We start from the raw sequence: 15,283 nt of genomic DNA on the forward strand, positions 1-15,283 counted from the left end.
CATGTTTGATGGTACTTACAATAGATCGACATCTCTGTCATGTCCACTTCGGGCCTGGGATGCCTGCTGTAGCACTATGTAACTTTGGAGGAGCGGGCATGAGACCTGTCTCGAGAACTGCATAGCACTTTACGGCACCACATCACACACCAACAGCTATGGGTCTTCAACCAGCTTAGACGTAACGGCAGAGACTGCGAAGAGACTGAAGAAGACATTATCGAAGGAAGCAACGAAGTAACAAGAGTAAATCTCGGATTGACTTTTTCATTTGCAAGAGCTTAAAGAGAGAAAACAACGAAAATCTGACGGCAGAGTGTATATCCTTGTTTATTTATGAAAGACTGCAACAACGGCTATGACCTTACCTGTGTCTTCCCTGTCTCACAGTGTTTTGTAGTTTTTCTGGATGTCAAAAGTCATCTAACCCTTTTCAGGCTAGCATGTAAAGAAATAAATTCATCTCACGCCAAAAATTTTGGTCTGTCTTTGCCAAACTCACGACAAATAAGCCCTGAAAGTTTGCAACCTTCTGTAATAAAAAATCCTGTAATATTACTCTACCGTGCAAGTCGACATGGTTCTTTCTCTTCTGATGTTGTAGTTGGCAGTGTTGTGTTGAACTTTAACCCCCTGGCAAAATCTGACTCCGCTTTGCGTGCATGCACTTCATGCTGGTATATGGACGTACAAATTACCCTCTCGATTTCAGTTATTTACATATATAAAGAACGGAAATCGGACTCACGATTTTGTATCCTTTAGCTGCTCAACGAATGCACATGTACAGCTGTCCATGAGGAGGGCTCAAAGCGCGATTTGTATTCATGACAGTGGTGAAATACACTCCGCAACTTTTGTGGGACCAAAAATACTTCACATAATGCTGCTTTAATATTCTCCATGCACCATCATCAGCCATGCCACTAGCATGTGACCACCAACAAGCCAGAAACATAGCTGAACATGAAAAGCTAGGTGCATTGGTTTCGTTGAGAAGATTTGCGAGGGGCTTTACCATTTCTAACAATCTCATTTCTCTCCCAGTGCTGAGCATAGGTGAGGGAGGATTCTGGGAAGGTTCAGTTAAAGGACGAACTGGTTGGTTTCCTGCTCACTGCGTAGAGGAAGTCCAGTTGAGACAGTATGACCCACGGCTAGGTTAGAGCACACACTCACACATACTCACCATGCACAGACACACAACCATTCATATGTATTCACTTGCCTTCTTCAATACACCCACAAAAATATTAGCTGTTTCCAAGATCCTTAATAAATATACTGATATAAAACAAATGTAGCCAACAAAACTGGGGACTGTAACATATGTACATATCATAATTTTATATTTTAGTATTATGATATACCATTGAAACAGCGCACTGTCAGAACTGTAGTTCTTTTGTTTTGCAGAGACCAGAGAGGATCGCACCAAGAGGCTTTTCAGGCATTACACTGTTGGCTCCTATGACAACTATACCTCCTACAGGTACACAATCTCTCTTTGCATCTCAATCATCATCCCTCCTACTATTCTTCTTTGAAAGATTTGAGGTGGACTTATGTGGGATTTAGAAGTACAATGGTTTGAGGACAGAAAATATATGTGTTGCTACTGACCTGTCCCTGTCCCCAGTGATTATGTGATAGAGGAGAAAAGTGCCACACTGCAGAAGAGAGACAGTGAAGGATTTGGCTTTGTTCTACGAGGGGCTAAAGGTCTGCTACTCTTACAACTCAAACACACTCCCACATATACGCGCTTACAAACACACGTGCACCTGTCACATGCCAACAGTTACTATGTACATTTTCTGTTATCAGCTGAAACTCCCATTGAAGAGTTCACGCCGACTCCTGCATTCCCTGCCCTGCAATACCTGGAGTCAGTGGACCTGGACGGGGTAGCATGGAGGGCAGGACTACGAACAGGGGATTTCCTCATAGAGGTGAAGGCCTATATGGTTTAAACTGCTACTAAGCACAGTTTAGAAGTGACTATCATAGGATATTTGCATTTAATGCATACATCACAGAATACAGATCAGATCTTTAATTTTTGTAATTATTGTATTTTATTTATTTTGTAAAATGTTTAGTTTATTGCTATTATAATTTTTAAGAAATCAAATGTACACAATTTTCTCCTTACTCCAATTGTGGTTTATCAGCCAAGACATATTTAAAGTGTCTGAAATTACAACAAGTAATGGAAGCTTTTCCCAGAGGAATATTCTATTGCTCAAGTGTTGCCCTAACATGACCCAGGAGAGTTAATGGTGATTTATCCCAAAATTCCTTAGTAGAAAGAGCATTAGACAAAAGGGGTCACAAGATCCATCTGGCCCAAATGAAAATAGTAGTAGTTATTCTTAGCATCAAAACTGAGAAGGCTGTTAGTCTTGGATAAGAACAGATCTGAGCAAAATGTGTGACTTTATTGAGATCTCTTCTGAAATTCAAGAAGAGAAACATGAGATTACTGGGGTCTTTTTCTCAGGAGAAATATCTGAGCAGCAGGACACTTAAGTAAAAGTCTCTTTAGTTGTCAAGGAGAAACTGCAGAGATTTGAATCTCCTTTTGATTTTTCTTACCTGTGGGACACCATCCAATTAGTATGGTACAAACTGCAGGCTTGTATCATCACACACTTGCATCAAACTATGTTCAGTAGTTAAGTGATCTCAAATCAAATAGACTTCCGTATGTGGTGTTTCTGAAAGTATAAATATGCTGTTATTTATACCTCTCTCTCTCTCTCTCTATCACTTACAGGTGAACGGAGTGAGTGTGGTAAAAGTGGGACACAGGCAGGTGGTCTCTCTGATTCGCCAGGGTGGTAGTCGTCTCCTTATGAAAGTGGTGTCAGTCACACGCAAACCTGACACTGGAGATGTTGTCCGCAAGAAAGGTATTCATCTAGATACCCGTTTTAAAATACATCCACACATGGTGTCACAAGAGTAGTTAACATTGAGACAATTTACTGCAAACGTACGTGTGCATAAGCTTCAATCCCTAATGCAAGGCTATTCTGTTAAACTGCCATGTGTCTGTTATGTCCCTCTGCATGCCTGATGACCATTCAGCTCCTCCACCTCCCAAGAGAGACCCCAGCACAAGCCTCACTTTGCGCTCCAAAAGCATGACCGCAGAGCTGGAAGAGATGGGTAAGATACACACATCATACCTTCACACACCATACACACACGCACAAACACACACTCACACATGCCCCGTTTGTGTTCTTCCACAATTCTTGTAGGTTGATGGTGCGGCTCTATTTCTAGCAGTACTGTAATGGAAAACAGCCCAAAGGAGTGCACACATGCTTTCTTCTCTTTAGACAGCAAAGCACAAAGTGCTCTGTTTCATCTCATTTCAATCTAGTGGGAGACTAGATATGTCCCATTGGGAGCAATACAGCTTCATGTGGATTCCCTAAGTACTTGAAGGTGGCAATTTTGACAAATTAGCTTAGATACTGAGAGTGACAGTTTAGCTGAGAACTGTAAAGTGGTGAATTGCATGGGCGACCTGCAGTTGTCTCTGAATGTTTCTTATTATTAAGGCATATGTGTTGGCTAAAAAGTGTGAATTAAAAAGGTACAGGTTTTGGGGCTGAGAGATTAATCATTTTTATATCGAAATTAAAAGAGTGCAATTTTCAAATCACAAGAGCTGTGCTTTTAATTACAGCCTATATTATCACAAACATTGTCATACAGTTTAAGTGAGGAAATCAAGCTGGAAAAAGTGGACATTCCGGTCTTCTTGGCCAAATCAACAGGCCCGGACGTTAATTTATAGAAAATAATCACAATTTAACTTGTAGTCACAATATTGGTCAGAAAATTTGCAGTTAGTTATTTTGCCCAAATTGGGGTTGTAATGTTGGTGTAGATAAAGATGCCTTTAAAGATGTTTTCATTTTAAGCTTTGGAATGCCCTACACAGTTGTCTGCAGTGCTGTGTGTAGAAGAAATTATATTGCCATGTTTTAGCAATTACAACATTTATTTTGTTGACTTTGGCAATACCAGTACTTCGTGAAATACATTTAACCATTTAAAAATCATCACAAAACATGTTGATACTTGTTGTTACTGTTGCAAGAAAACCTTGTGCTAAAAAATGAAGCTTTGAATTGAATTGACAGTTTTGGCTTATTCATTATGAAACCTTAAGATATTTTTTGCTTATTCACACATCTTGGTCTGAAATGCTTGTTGGGCATTTTATGACCTGCCCAGTGTGTACCAGTACTTACGGAGTGTTTTAAATTCACATTCAGACCAAGAACAGACAGAAATTGTGTCAACAGTTGTATCATAATTCACTGTGTTCAGATACCCCAGATCATACCTAATTGCACACTGCAATAATAAATCATGGCCAAAATATATATGAGTATGGTCCATATTGCTGTGTTAATAATGAAAAGGAAAACTTCTTCATACATAATCTTGATACAGGCCAGGACAAAACTCGTCTTCCTGTATACTTAATGTATACATTCTTTCCCAAACCTGAACTAAGCATCAAAGGCACAGATTGTGTTGATTCTGTGAGCTCAATCAGGCACTGTAGATTTGTTCCTGCTTCTTATCCACAAGCGTCAAGGAGAAGGAGGGGAGGTAAGACAAGACATCATCAACATGTCTTGATTCTAAAACTGGTTCTGTGGACTGGTGGTATTTGCTGTTCAGCATGTCATGTTGTGGGCCTACTGATCTTCATTTTGCTTGTGTGTGGTGTCATGAATTGTAAAGTCTTTGTGTGCAGTATTTATGTTTTTTTCCTGAGCCATTAGAAAAAATGTGTGTTTACAAAAGTATGTGCTTGTATTCTTTGTTATTTTTTTCAGAATGTGTAAAAATGACTCACAAAGGGATCTGGGAATGATCTGTGTTTTTGTGGTGTTTTGTGAGTAAATGAGTTTATAAGGTGTGTGTGCCAAAATGCGGTTTTGTTGTCAGAGCGCTTTTGAGGGTGTGTTTGTGAATATCCCTCACAGAGAAGTTGGATGAGATGCTGAGCTCACCAAAGGAGCCTGTAGTGGTGATGAGGCAACGGCCCACGGAGGTGGACTCCAGAGCAGCCACTGTGAAACAGAGACCGACCAGCAGACGCATCACACAAGCCGAGATCAGTGTAAGAGACAAACGCACACTATTTTATTTAACTCTTTATTTTTCATTAAATTTCTAATTTATGTATTTAAAATAATTACATATTATTCACTTTTATTTTTAATTTAGCTGTTTTACCTTACATTAAATTCTTTGTATGTACTTCCATAGAACTTGTTTGAGAGGCAAGGGATTCCAGTACCTGCAGGAGTGTCTCTAGCTGTGGACAAAAGTCACATGCAACTGCCCCGAGGGATGTCCAGAACAAAATCATTTGGTAAAAAATTATTATAGTTACAGAACATAGAAACCATGCACATTTTCCATAACTGACACACCTTTCTTATAGTATGTCTAGAGATGAAACGGTTACTGGTTTCACGGTAAACCGCGGTAAAATTATTGACGGTTAGTAGTACCGTTTGAACTTTAAAGTATCGTTAAAATCGCGGTCGATTACCGCGGTGTGAAAAACTCGCTGTACAGAGTCAAACAAAGGCAGAATCATCCTCTCAGATGCAGCTCTGTGTGTGTGTGTGTGTGTGTGTGTGTGTGTGTGTGTAGAGGGGAAGGGGGCGGGGGGAAAGAGTGAGAGGGAGAGGGAGAGAAGGGAGAACATGGCGGAATGTAGTGACAGAGATTCGGAGATATTTCAGCCTTCTAAGAAGACCAAGTCTGACGTTTGGTCATGTTTTGGGTTTTATAAGGATGCAGAAGGAAAGTTAACTGAAGATGACCACCCTGTCTGCAGAACAGGCCGAAAGAAAATAGTGGCAAAAGGGGGCAACGCATCAAACCTTACGTGTCATCTTCACAACCACCACCCGCTACTTTTTAGAGAATGCAAGGTTAACTTTAACGTAGAAGTCTGTGGGGACTTTGAAATAGAAGATGGTCTGTGTGGTTTAACTTATGCTTATGGTTCGTTAATAATATAAAATGAAGCTTTTAGCGTAAAAAAAACAAAAAAAACCAATTGGTGAATCAACTGTGAATCGAAACTAAAGCTTTTAACACGTATTTCTGTGGAGCAGAGTCTCCAAAATGAGCTCTGAGTTAAGTCACACAAGCTCTGGAACGAGACGCTGCAAAAGTTCAATCTGCACAGCTCCCCTTTCTTGTTTCGCTTGCAGTGTTTACTTTCTTAGAAGAGAATAACACTGTCTCAAATTACTCAATGTCCCCTACATAGTGCGCTACTTTTCAAACAAACACGATCATCATTAACAAGCAGTTGAGTTTTAAATAGGGGATTTGTAACCTGTTGTTAATGTTGATTATAGATGACTTAGTCGAACATTTCATGCACTCTTTGGGTGAGGGATTTGCTATTTCATGATCCACGAAGTGCACTACATAGGGAAGATAGTGTGCTTTGAGACGGGACCTCACGCGAGTAAATGCTGTGTGCTGCTTTTAGGAAAAGCAGAGTTTCAGAGATTAAACTTTAGGAGTGTTTCTGCCGCAGCTCAGATGCATGTTAATTTTAAGTTATGTTTTAGTTTTAAATGCTTTTAGAGAAGCAGCTCCACAGGTGAAGACAAATGAAATTTTAATATGAAATTTTAATATCGTTTCATCTCTAAGTATGTCTGTATATGTTTGGCCCACGTCTTTTCACATACAGTGTCTACATATCTAATAAATTCATTTCATTTTGTTCAGGTGCACCAGAAGATGAGAGAATATCTGCTTTAATTGGAGAGCATCGATTCCCAAGAAGCTCTTCAATGACCGACAGCTTCCGACAAGACAGTATCCCGCCCCCTCCACAAACCGCACCTCCTCCCCCTCCGACGCCATACTTTTTAGATTCGGGTCCTCCCCCATCTTTCTTACCACCTCCACCCCCAACACGCACAGCCAATCAGACCCGCTCGAGCTTCCGGCCTGGGGCAGAACCCAAGCTCCATGGTCCTGTCACAACAGACCGCCAGCGTAAAGCTCGCTCTATGATTATCCTTCAGGACACTGCCCACCTGCCAGTAGAGCCTGCCCCCATTCCCCGGCCAGCGACACCTACCTCTGGGGCTGCTCCTCCTGAGCGTGGTCGTAGGCGTGGCCAGCCTGTGGAGAATCCATATGCCAACGTGGGCCGCTTGAGTGCAGTCTATACCCCTGCAAAGCCTCAACGCAGAAAGAGTCCATTGGTCAAACAAGGCCAAGTGGAGGAGGGTGCCCAGGCTGCAAGAGATCCCTCTCCTCTAGGAGGAGCACGAATCCCCCACAGCAGCCGAGCTGAGCAGTTCCAGCAGCAAGTGCTCTCTGAGAGGGCCAGGATCACACCCCCAGGGGCACGTCGCAGGCCCAGTGTGTTCCTCTCTGTGGAGGGGGGTGCCACAGAACCTCAGACCACCCCCTTGCTGTCCCAGTCGCACTCGGTGGATGAGCTAGCAGAGCTGCCACCACCGGCACCCATGCTGTCCCCTGGACCACCACCAGGGGGCTCCACCTTTATCCATCCTCTCACAGGAAGGCCTCTGGACCCCTCCTCTCCCTTAGCACTTGCACTGGCTGCACGAGAACGTGCCCTCAGTGGCCGGACCACCCCCACGCCCACGCCCACTCCTTCGCCATCACCCACTCAGGGCAGAGCAGTCGAGAGACCAGAGACAGAAGGAGGTGTCACACCCCCAGCTGCTCTTGAGGCCCCATCTTCCGACACCTGGAGGGAGGAGCCTGTCAGTATTACCACAGAAACGGCTAGTCAGGTTACAAGTGGCAGCCCGGGATCTGGGAGAAGTTTGGAGGAGACATTGGTGCCACCAACCGTGCAGATCGTCCAGCCAGCGCTTATGGACACAGAGCACAGCCAACCTGCAGTTCCACCTTCCATGCCTTCACCCGCCCCAACCCTCTCAAACCTGGCGGGACGGAGCATGACCATGAGCTCAGAGGAAGAAGCCGAGCCCTACACAGTTACCTTGCCTCCAGCACTGCTGTCATCCAGTGACGAAGAAACCAGAGAGGAGCTCCGCAAGATTGGCATTGTCCCTCCGCCTCAACCCTTCGCCAATGGCCTTCTAATAAAGGAACCACCCAAAGCCACTCTCAGCATTTCTCCAGGGGCGTCGCGGCCTTCCATAGCAAAGACATCTTCTGGCAAAGTGAGTGATTCCACAGCAGACTCCGGTGTTGAGGACCCCCACATGGAGACTACGAGTACTGTTTCTACAGTCTCCAGCATGTCCACTTTGTCCTCGGAGAGCACAGACTCAGCTCATGCCAGCAAGCCACGTTGTGGGGTGGGGCGTGGCCGCCCCGCCCATCTCAGGGACCCACTGCTTAAACAGTCGTCAGATAGCGAGCTGCTTCCACACCCGCCCAGCACAGGCCCTGCCCGCCCACGCTACCTGTTCCAAAGACGCTCCAAACTCTGGGGTGAGGAGCCCAGGGCTCAGGTTGGCATAGGTGATGATAGTAGGCCTGCTGCAATGGGGGCAGAGTTACTGAGTAAAGACACACATTCTCTAGGGGAGGAGCCACCAATGGGAGCACCGCTCGACCCTGGCCGGAGATCACCCGTGGGCGGCGCCAGGTAAGACATTCCTGTGAGTCACACAAATGCCTGCACACATTTGGCCTGAAAAGACGTCACTCTTGCATGTAGCACAGCAAAACTTTCTACACTTTTAAGTAATGCACATCACCACTGTACACAGCTATTACTCTGTTGAACTCCATCACACGCATTTTGTTCACACATCTCGTTTAATTGCATAACACACCTGTGTGTGTCTCTATATGTTCCTGCAGATGTGAGGAGAATGGAGAAGAGAGTAAATCGTAGGTTTTTAGCTCTGTGGGTAAAAACAACTCTTCGTCCAACTAACTTTCTACTTTACTAAAATGCTCCCCTAACACAGCATTATCTGAAGCTGAAATAGTTAAGCGCCGCTCTTACTGCAGTATATCAAAACTATAACTAGACTAATTAACATAAGCTCTCAAAGCAATACATTTAAACTGTATACCTACAGCATGCGCCAGTAGATCTTTCTACCTAAGCATACTGCATTTCCAAATGCAGTAAAGCTGATCTCTTGCACTTCTAAGTGCAGTATTTCACTAAATCTCGAGCTGAGGTATGTTTCAACTTCTGCCTGATCTGTTTACGTTGTGGGTTTTAATTAAAAATTTAGACGAAACTGTTTATTAACTGTTAGATTACTAACTGTACGCCCTCTGCACAAAAGGTTCTCACATCTAATTTTAGTCTTTCTACTTGCTTTACTGTAACTGCCTTGAATATTTTGGTTTGGCGATCTAACTTAAAATGCCTCCTCTCATCACCCCATTATGCCTCTCAGGCTCTTCAGCAGCCTTGGGGAGCTCCACACCATCTCTCAGAGGAACTACGGCACTACTTTCACCATCCGTCCCGGCAGCCGCTATCCAGTGACCCGCAGGACGCCCAGTCCTGGAGCCACCCCGGAGCGGAGTGAGCCTCTAGGGCCTGTGCGCACTTTTGGCCCCCACCATCACCACCACCACCACACCATCCTCAAGTCGTCCAGCCTGAGCCTGCCGCAGGAGCCCAAGGAGGTGCGCTTTGTCATGCGGAGTGCCAGTGCCCGTGCCCGCAGCCGCTCACCTTCCCCGTCGCCCTGCGCCTCCCCTTGCCCCTCCCCGGTACTGGGTGCCCCACTTCTGGCCCTGCGGCCCTTCAGACAGCGCCCCCTGGCACTGTGGAGTAAGTATGATGTGGGCGAGTGGTTAGAAAGCGTGGGACTAGGGGAGCATCGAGCCCGCTTCTTGGAGCATGAGATTGAAGGCGCCCATCTGCCCGCCCTCACAAAGGACGACTTGGCGGAACTGGGAGTGACACGGGTGGGCCACAGGATGAACATAGAGCGTGCACTCAAACAGCTGTTGGAGAGCTCAGGAGCATGATAAATTCCATAGAATACTGTTCAACAAAGTCCTTGCCAAATTGTATTTACAGTTTTACCTGCAGGCCACTTCCAAATGTTCTACTGAGACCTCAGCTTAAAAATGTCCTTATCTTCAGACCGCCCCACTTTTTGATCACTTTACAAATGTCCCTTACAATTCTCAACCTCTCCACGACCGAATATCCACCCAAGTCACCAAACCTGATTTAACTTAATGCTAAGATAACATCCAAGCACATTCCCAAATCTTAAGGCCTATTTAATCTGAATTTTGTGTGCAGACTGTAGACCTATTGTGCTGTTTTGTGGTCCATAGGTACAGTTTGAAAGTTATCTGTGATCAATGGGCCATGAGCACTAGAGAGTATTACGATTTAAAACGGAACAGACAGAATAGCCATTTTCAACCAGCATGACACATAAATTCAGTGGAATTCTAAACATGTAAGTATGTGGAACAAAATACACTTGGACTGGATGCCATAATATAAAGAAGAGAATTAAGGATATTTGCATTTCACAGCTATGTATTGGGAGCAAAAAAGCCTGTAGACCTTTTAATGCCAATGCTTCCCAGTGTCCAGGGTTTACAATATATAATATATACTCACAGTATTGTTGGTCAGAAAATAATGCCATACTGGTAACTTCATATATTACATACCACATCTAGACTAGGCATGTAAATGTACATGTCAGAGCGTGAAAGAGTCAAGAGACAATCTCCTTTTAAAGGTGCACTATGTAGGAACAAACTTCTAAGCAATCCATTGCTTTTCAGAGACAGCCATTGTTGTGGATAGTATGAGCTAATATTTCTGAATGTGTATGTTTGAACTGGTTCTGACATGGTTTAACATGTAATTAGATAGTCCATGATATTTATAACAATGCACACACGTTGTAGCGTTGATTTCCTAATGAAATGGTCAGGGGGAGAACTATGGTAGGAAGTAAAACAGGAGCTAACAAACATCTGTCACTCTAAGTTCATTTTTTTGACAATTTATGATGATGTTTTAGCTTAAGTGTAATGTAAAAATCCAACATAATGCACCTTTAACCCTGCTACAACCTTTCATAATACAAGTGTGGCCTTGAGATAATACTGCCGCCATCTAAATTTGATAAAGAAGAATATTTTCAGTGAATACATTCAATTTTATATGTATATGATATATATGGGCTTATATATTCAAAGAGAAGAATGTATGAGTGTTATCTGAAATATGTGTCTTATGCCCTGTGCGATTGTGTTCATTTGGTCATATTTTATCTTTGTTATATTAAATATTAAGTAATGACATAAGCCCAAACATAGTTACTCTCTTCCCCATAGTATTCCTTGTGATTTCTTAGAGCTCAGATATCTGCAGTAAAGAAAACACATTTCTTAAACATGGAAATGTTTAATTTAAAAAAAATGTTGAAACACCCTTTGGTTTTGTCATTTATGAATAAATGTGAGGTGAGATTGAATATTGACTATTTATTTAAATCAGAGAGGCACTTAAATACTATGGGGAGTAGGTAGCACTTTCTTTGTTACCTTTTGTCTTCTATATGGAATAACAAGGTAAATCACTGTCATGATTTAATGATGATTTGTAACATTTGATTATTGGAATGTTATTTTGTGTAATTGCTAAATTTGGAATTTCGTTTCAATATAGGCTTTGGTTGAGATTGATTGAGCAAAAAATGTATGCTACTTAAGGGCTTACAAAGTAATAATCAGAAACCATGATAGTTATTACATGCCGATCAATGCAGATGTGAACTGACATTTGGACAGCAACTTTTCAGGAGAAAAGAAGGATGCTTGTACGCCATACTGTTTTGGCTTATCACTGAGCATCAAGTCTAGAGTCCATTTTAAGCTACAAGAGCCATGAAATACCAGTAACACTTGAAGGGGAATGTGCAGCTTTCGATTTATGTTTGAAAAAATCAGATTGAAACTGTGAAAATCAAGCTAGGTTTTCTTGTAATGCTGTGTGAATTGGAGACTAGCCATTCGAGTATTATTTTAACACTATCTGATATTTTTGTGGATGGCCCTGAACTGGCTGACATTGCGTTTGAAGCCATGTAAGCCCAGCCCGGTAACATACTTTCAGATTGTCTAGTCCCTTTTTCCAGTAACCAAAGTACTTTGGGCGTTACTCGTTAAGCAGAACTATTTAATGCTAATGCTAAACGCAGGGTACATTTTGTTTCAGATAGGCCTATTCCAATCAAGGCTACCATGTAAGTCGAGACCCACACTTGTCTCTCGTCCAGCTGATAAATTTGCACAAAGTGGAGGGTGCTACTTTTTATAAGCCATCTGCATAGAACACTGCTGTTCTCTCTCTCACTCTCTCTCTCTCTCTCTCTCTCTCTCTCTCTCTCTCTCTCTCTCTCCCTCTGTCACTCACTCTCTTCAGTACCAGTCAAAGGTTTGGACGATCTTAAAGATGATGTCATAGAAACCTATACATAATAGTGATGCCTATGTATGAATTTATTTCCAAATTGATTAAAACAAGCAGATACTCAACAGCAAGTAGTCACCCCCCAGTGCACCCTAGGTGGCTCCTCATTAAGCTGCTTGAGAGAATACCAAAGGTCCAAAGCTATAACAAGGCAAAGGCGGGCTATTTTGAAGAATCTAAACTATTAGATTCTGATGTTTGGTTCAGTCTTTTTGAAACCTGCAAAATTTGTATTATTATTCACTACTAAATGTGGAAATTGGTTAAAAAAAAAAAAAAACTAACTTGATTGGCATGTTCGAACTTTTGACTGGTATAGTATGTTTAACAGTACCCCTCATCAGTGCACAGCTGCCAACCTCTGTGTGTTTTTTACAATTAGAGAGACCTCCATAGTGTCAAAGAGCTGATGAGCTGCTGAAACAAGTAACTACTAGGGCAAACAGCCAGTGCGTGGCACCCACTTACTACACTGATCAACCCAAAGGACCTCTTCCTTTGGACCTTTGATGTTTTTGTATTCATTGTTGAATTAAGTCGTTCAAAAATACAAAGTTCTAAATCTGTATGCTTTCAAGAGAAAATTGTACCCGAATAAGTTGACTTGTTTAGCACTGAAAAATCCATTGCTCAGGCTGTGAGAGTCTAGCAAGTGATCTGGCACCCTCTCCTGGATGAAATGAAGGAGTCTGGCCGTTTCTGTGTTGTGTTCAATCAGATTCTGAAGTTTCAGTCCTGGAGTACCACAGAGATGTACTGTGAATCATTTTCTCTGCTTGTTCACACCTCGTTTGGCTAATGAAGGGCTTGATAATCAGCTGATAAGCTAGATCTGGTGTGTTAGAGCAGGGGAAAAAAAAACGTGATTCTGCAGTGTTCTGGATAGCCAGGACTGGAACTAGAGAATCATATTCTAAAGCAATCAAAGCATTTAAGCAAAGAGCAAAATTGATGTTAATGATTCTGTCTGTGAAATGTAGTTGATCATGTTAGGTAAAAGGTGTTGAAAGGTCAGTCACTTTCACTATAAAGTTATATACAGTTATATAGAAACAGTGAAACAAACGTTTCACTTAGGAACTCAAGCATAAGTAAAACACGGCCTTCCAGGACCTCGCCGTTTCTATCCTTTCTATTCTTAATTTATGGCTCCTCACAATCCAAGGGGGGTGTTCAAATAAAAAAAGGTGTTTAAGTTTCATGTAAAACAGTGTTTTTGATAAAGGAAACATGATGAAACCTTGGTGAAAAGTCTGAATGCATTACCCTCTCATTTGAAAAAGAAAAAGAAAAAAAAGAGACCATTCAAGCTGATGGAAGAGTGTGTCCATGATGATGCAGTATGAGTCATTGCTTGCTCTCCTCTAATGACGTATTTAAGCATTTCAACCAGTGACTGAAGAGTGCTTCATACACCGTGGAATCAGCAGCATTACATTAACACTTAGATAGTTCAAACTGGGGTGGTATTCGCGAAGCTTCTTAAAATAGGACGACAGATCCAGGATCAGATTTACTACACACCTCACTGACCTCCATCCAGCCCAGAAGCAGCACTCATGAATGGAAATGCTTTGTTAGTAACATTCTTATCTCAAATCTAGGCCTCTTTAATATTGTATCATTTACATACGTTCACATGCACTTAATAATCCGATAACTGCAGAAAATCACATTTTGTCAGTAATCCGATCAACACGTTTACATGCACTTAGTAATCAGATAATGGGAAACTACATGAGTCGGGCAGTAATTAGATTTCTGCTTTGCAACCAGCCAATAAACTCACAGAAGAAGACGTGACGTAAACGTAATATAAAACTTTGTGCCACTTTAACTGAAAATATGAACGTACATCATCTAGAAGATGAAGAATATTTAAATCCTTCATTTTGTCAAGTATGTCATTGGTTTGCTGCGTCTCACGGTAATGCTGCTTGTTTATTTCCAGTACTGTCTGATTCGCACATGCGCAGACTGAGAAATCCAAAAAAAAATCAAAATAAGAGTTTACATTCCCTGAGAAATCTGATTAGAGCTAAAATCCAGCTCTCTATCGGATTTTATTTCTTAATCGGATTTCTAGACCTTACTCCGATCGAAGAATTTGGAGTATGCTGTTTACATGACCATTTGAATAATCAGATAACTGCAGAAATCTGATTATGATCGCATTATTGAGTGTGTAAACGCACTTAGTGTTTCCAAATGATCATACATTGACTTAATCACAAGCTAAATGTAATTATTTGTTCTTTTCTGCCACTTTTTCACTTATTTAGTTTTGCTATGTGTAGTCTTTTACCAGTAGTTAGTTGTAGTTAAACTGTGTGCTGATCAGTCAGGGAACAAAAAAAGGACCAACAGCCACATGAATGTGATTGTATATATACATACATACACTGATATGTATGATAAGCTGGTATAGATTATTTTCGTGTATCAATACATTAAGGTTATTACACATCGTTTGGATGATCAGTTAATTCTACTGATCATTCTGTTTGTTATAGTGGGGATACATTTGTAGAAGCATGGTGGTTACAGTGGGGTATAGGTAAAAGTGACCTAATAATGAGACAGACAAACACTGAAGACAAACACACACTAAAGACTAGATTTTACTTTGTTTTTCAATATTGACCGGCTTTAAAATTCAGATAATTACTTTTTTAAACATAATTACTAGTTTATCACTTTCTGAAATTACTGAAATGAACTGCAAGATTCCAAAGCAGGTAAACTGCTGGCCCGTTTGTGCCCACTCCCTTTTCT

At 41.9% G+C, this 15,283-nt stretch overlaps 1 protein-coding gene across 11 annotated transcripts in view; it reads left to right on the forward strand.

Moving 5' to 3' along the window:
* The window catches only part of shank3b (SH3 and multiple ankyrin repeat domains 3b), a 35,663-nt gene extending 22,875 nt beyond the window's left edge, over positions 1–12,788 (forward strand). For 7 of the 11 annotated variants that reach the window (XM_036563844.1, XM_036563845.1, XM_036563846.1 and 4 more), the window contains 11 exons: positions 1,048–1,161; positions 1,417–1,492; positions 1,640–1,722; positions 1,828–1,952; positions 2,780–2,915; positions 3,094–3,174; positions 5,022–5,158; positions 5,308–5,413; positions 6,802–8,674; positions 8,893–8,922; positions 9,447–12,788. In XM_036563844.1, coding sequence (XP_036419737.1) covers positions 1,048–1,161; positions 1,417–1,492; positions 1,640–1,722; positions 1,828–1,952; positions 2,780–2,915; positions 3,094–3,174; positions 5,022–5,158; positions 5,308–5,413; positions 6,802–8,674; positions 8,893–8,922; positions 9,447–10,029 — 3,344 coding nt within the window. In that variant the 3' untranslated portion in view covers positions 10,030–12,788. Of the gene's footprint in view, positions 1–1,047; positions 1,162–1,416; positions 1,493–1,639; positions 1,723–1,827; positions 1,953–2,779; positions 2,916–3,093; positions 3,175–5,021; positions 5,159–5,307; positions 5,414–6,801; positions 8,688–8,892; positions 8,943–9,446 lie in introns of all 11 variants that reach the window. The other 4 variants (XM_036563850.1, XM_036563852.1, XM_036563849.1 and 1 more) reach the window with 4 other exon arrangements.
* The last annotated feature ends 2,495 nt before the right edge of the window (positions 12,789–15,283 follow it).

Source organism: Colossoma macropomum, unplaced genomic scaffold, assembly GCF_904425465.1.
Source record: "Colossoma macropomum unplaced genomic scaffold, Colossoma_macropomum, whole genome shotgun sequence".
NCBI lineage: Eukaryota > Metazoa > Chordata > Actinopteri > Characiformes > Serrasalmidae > Colossoma > Colossoma macropomum.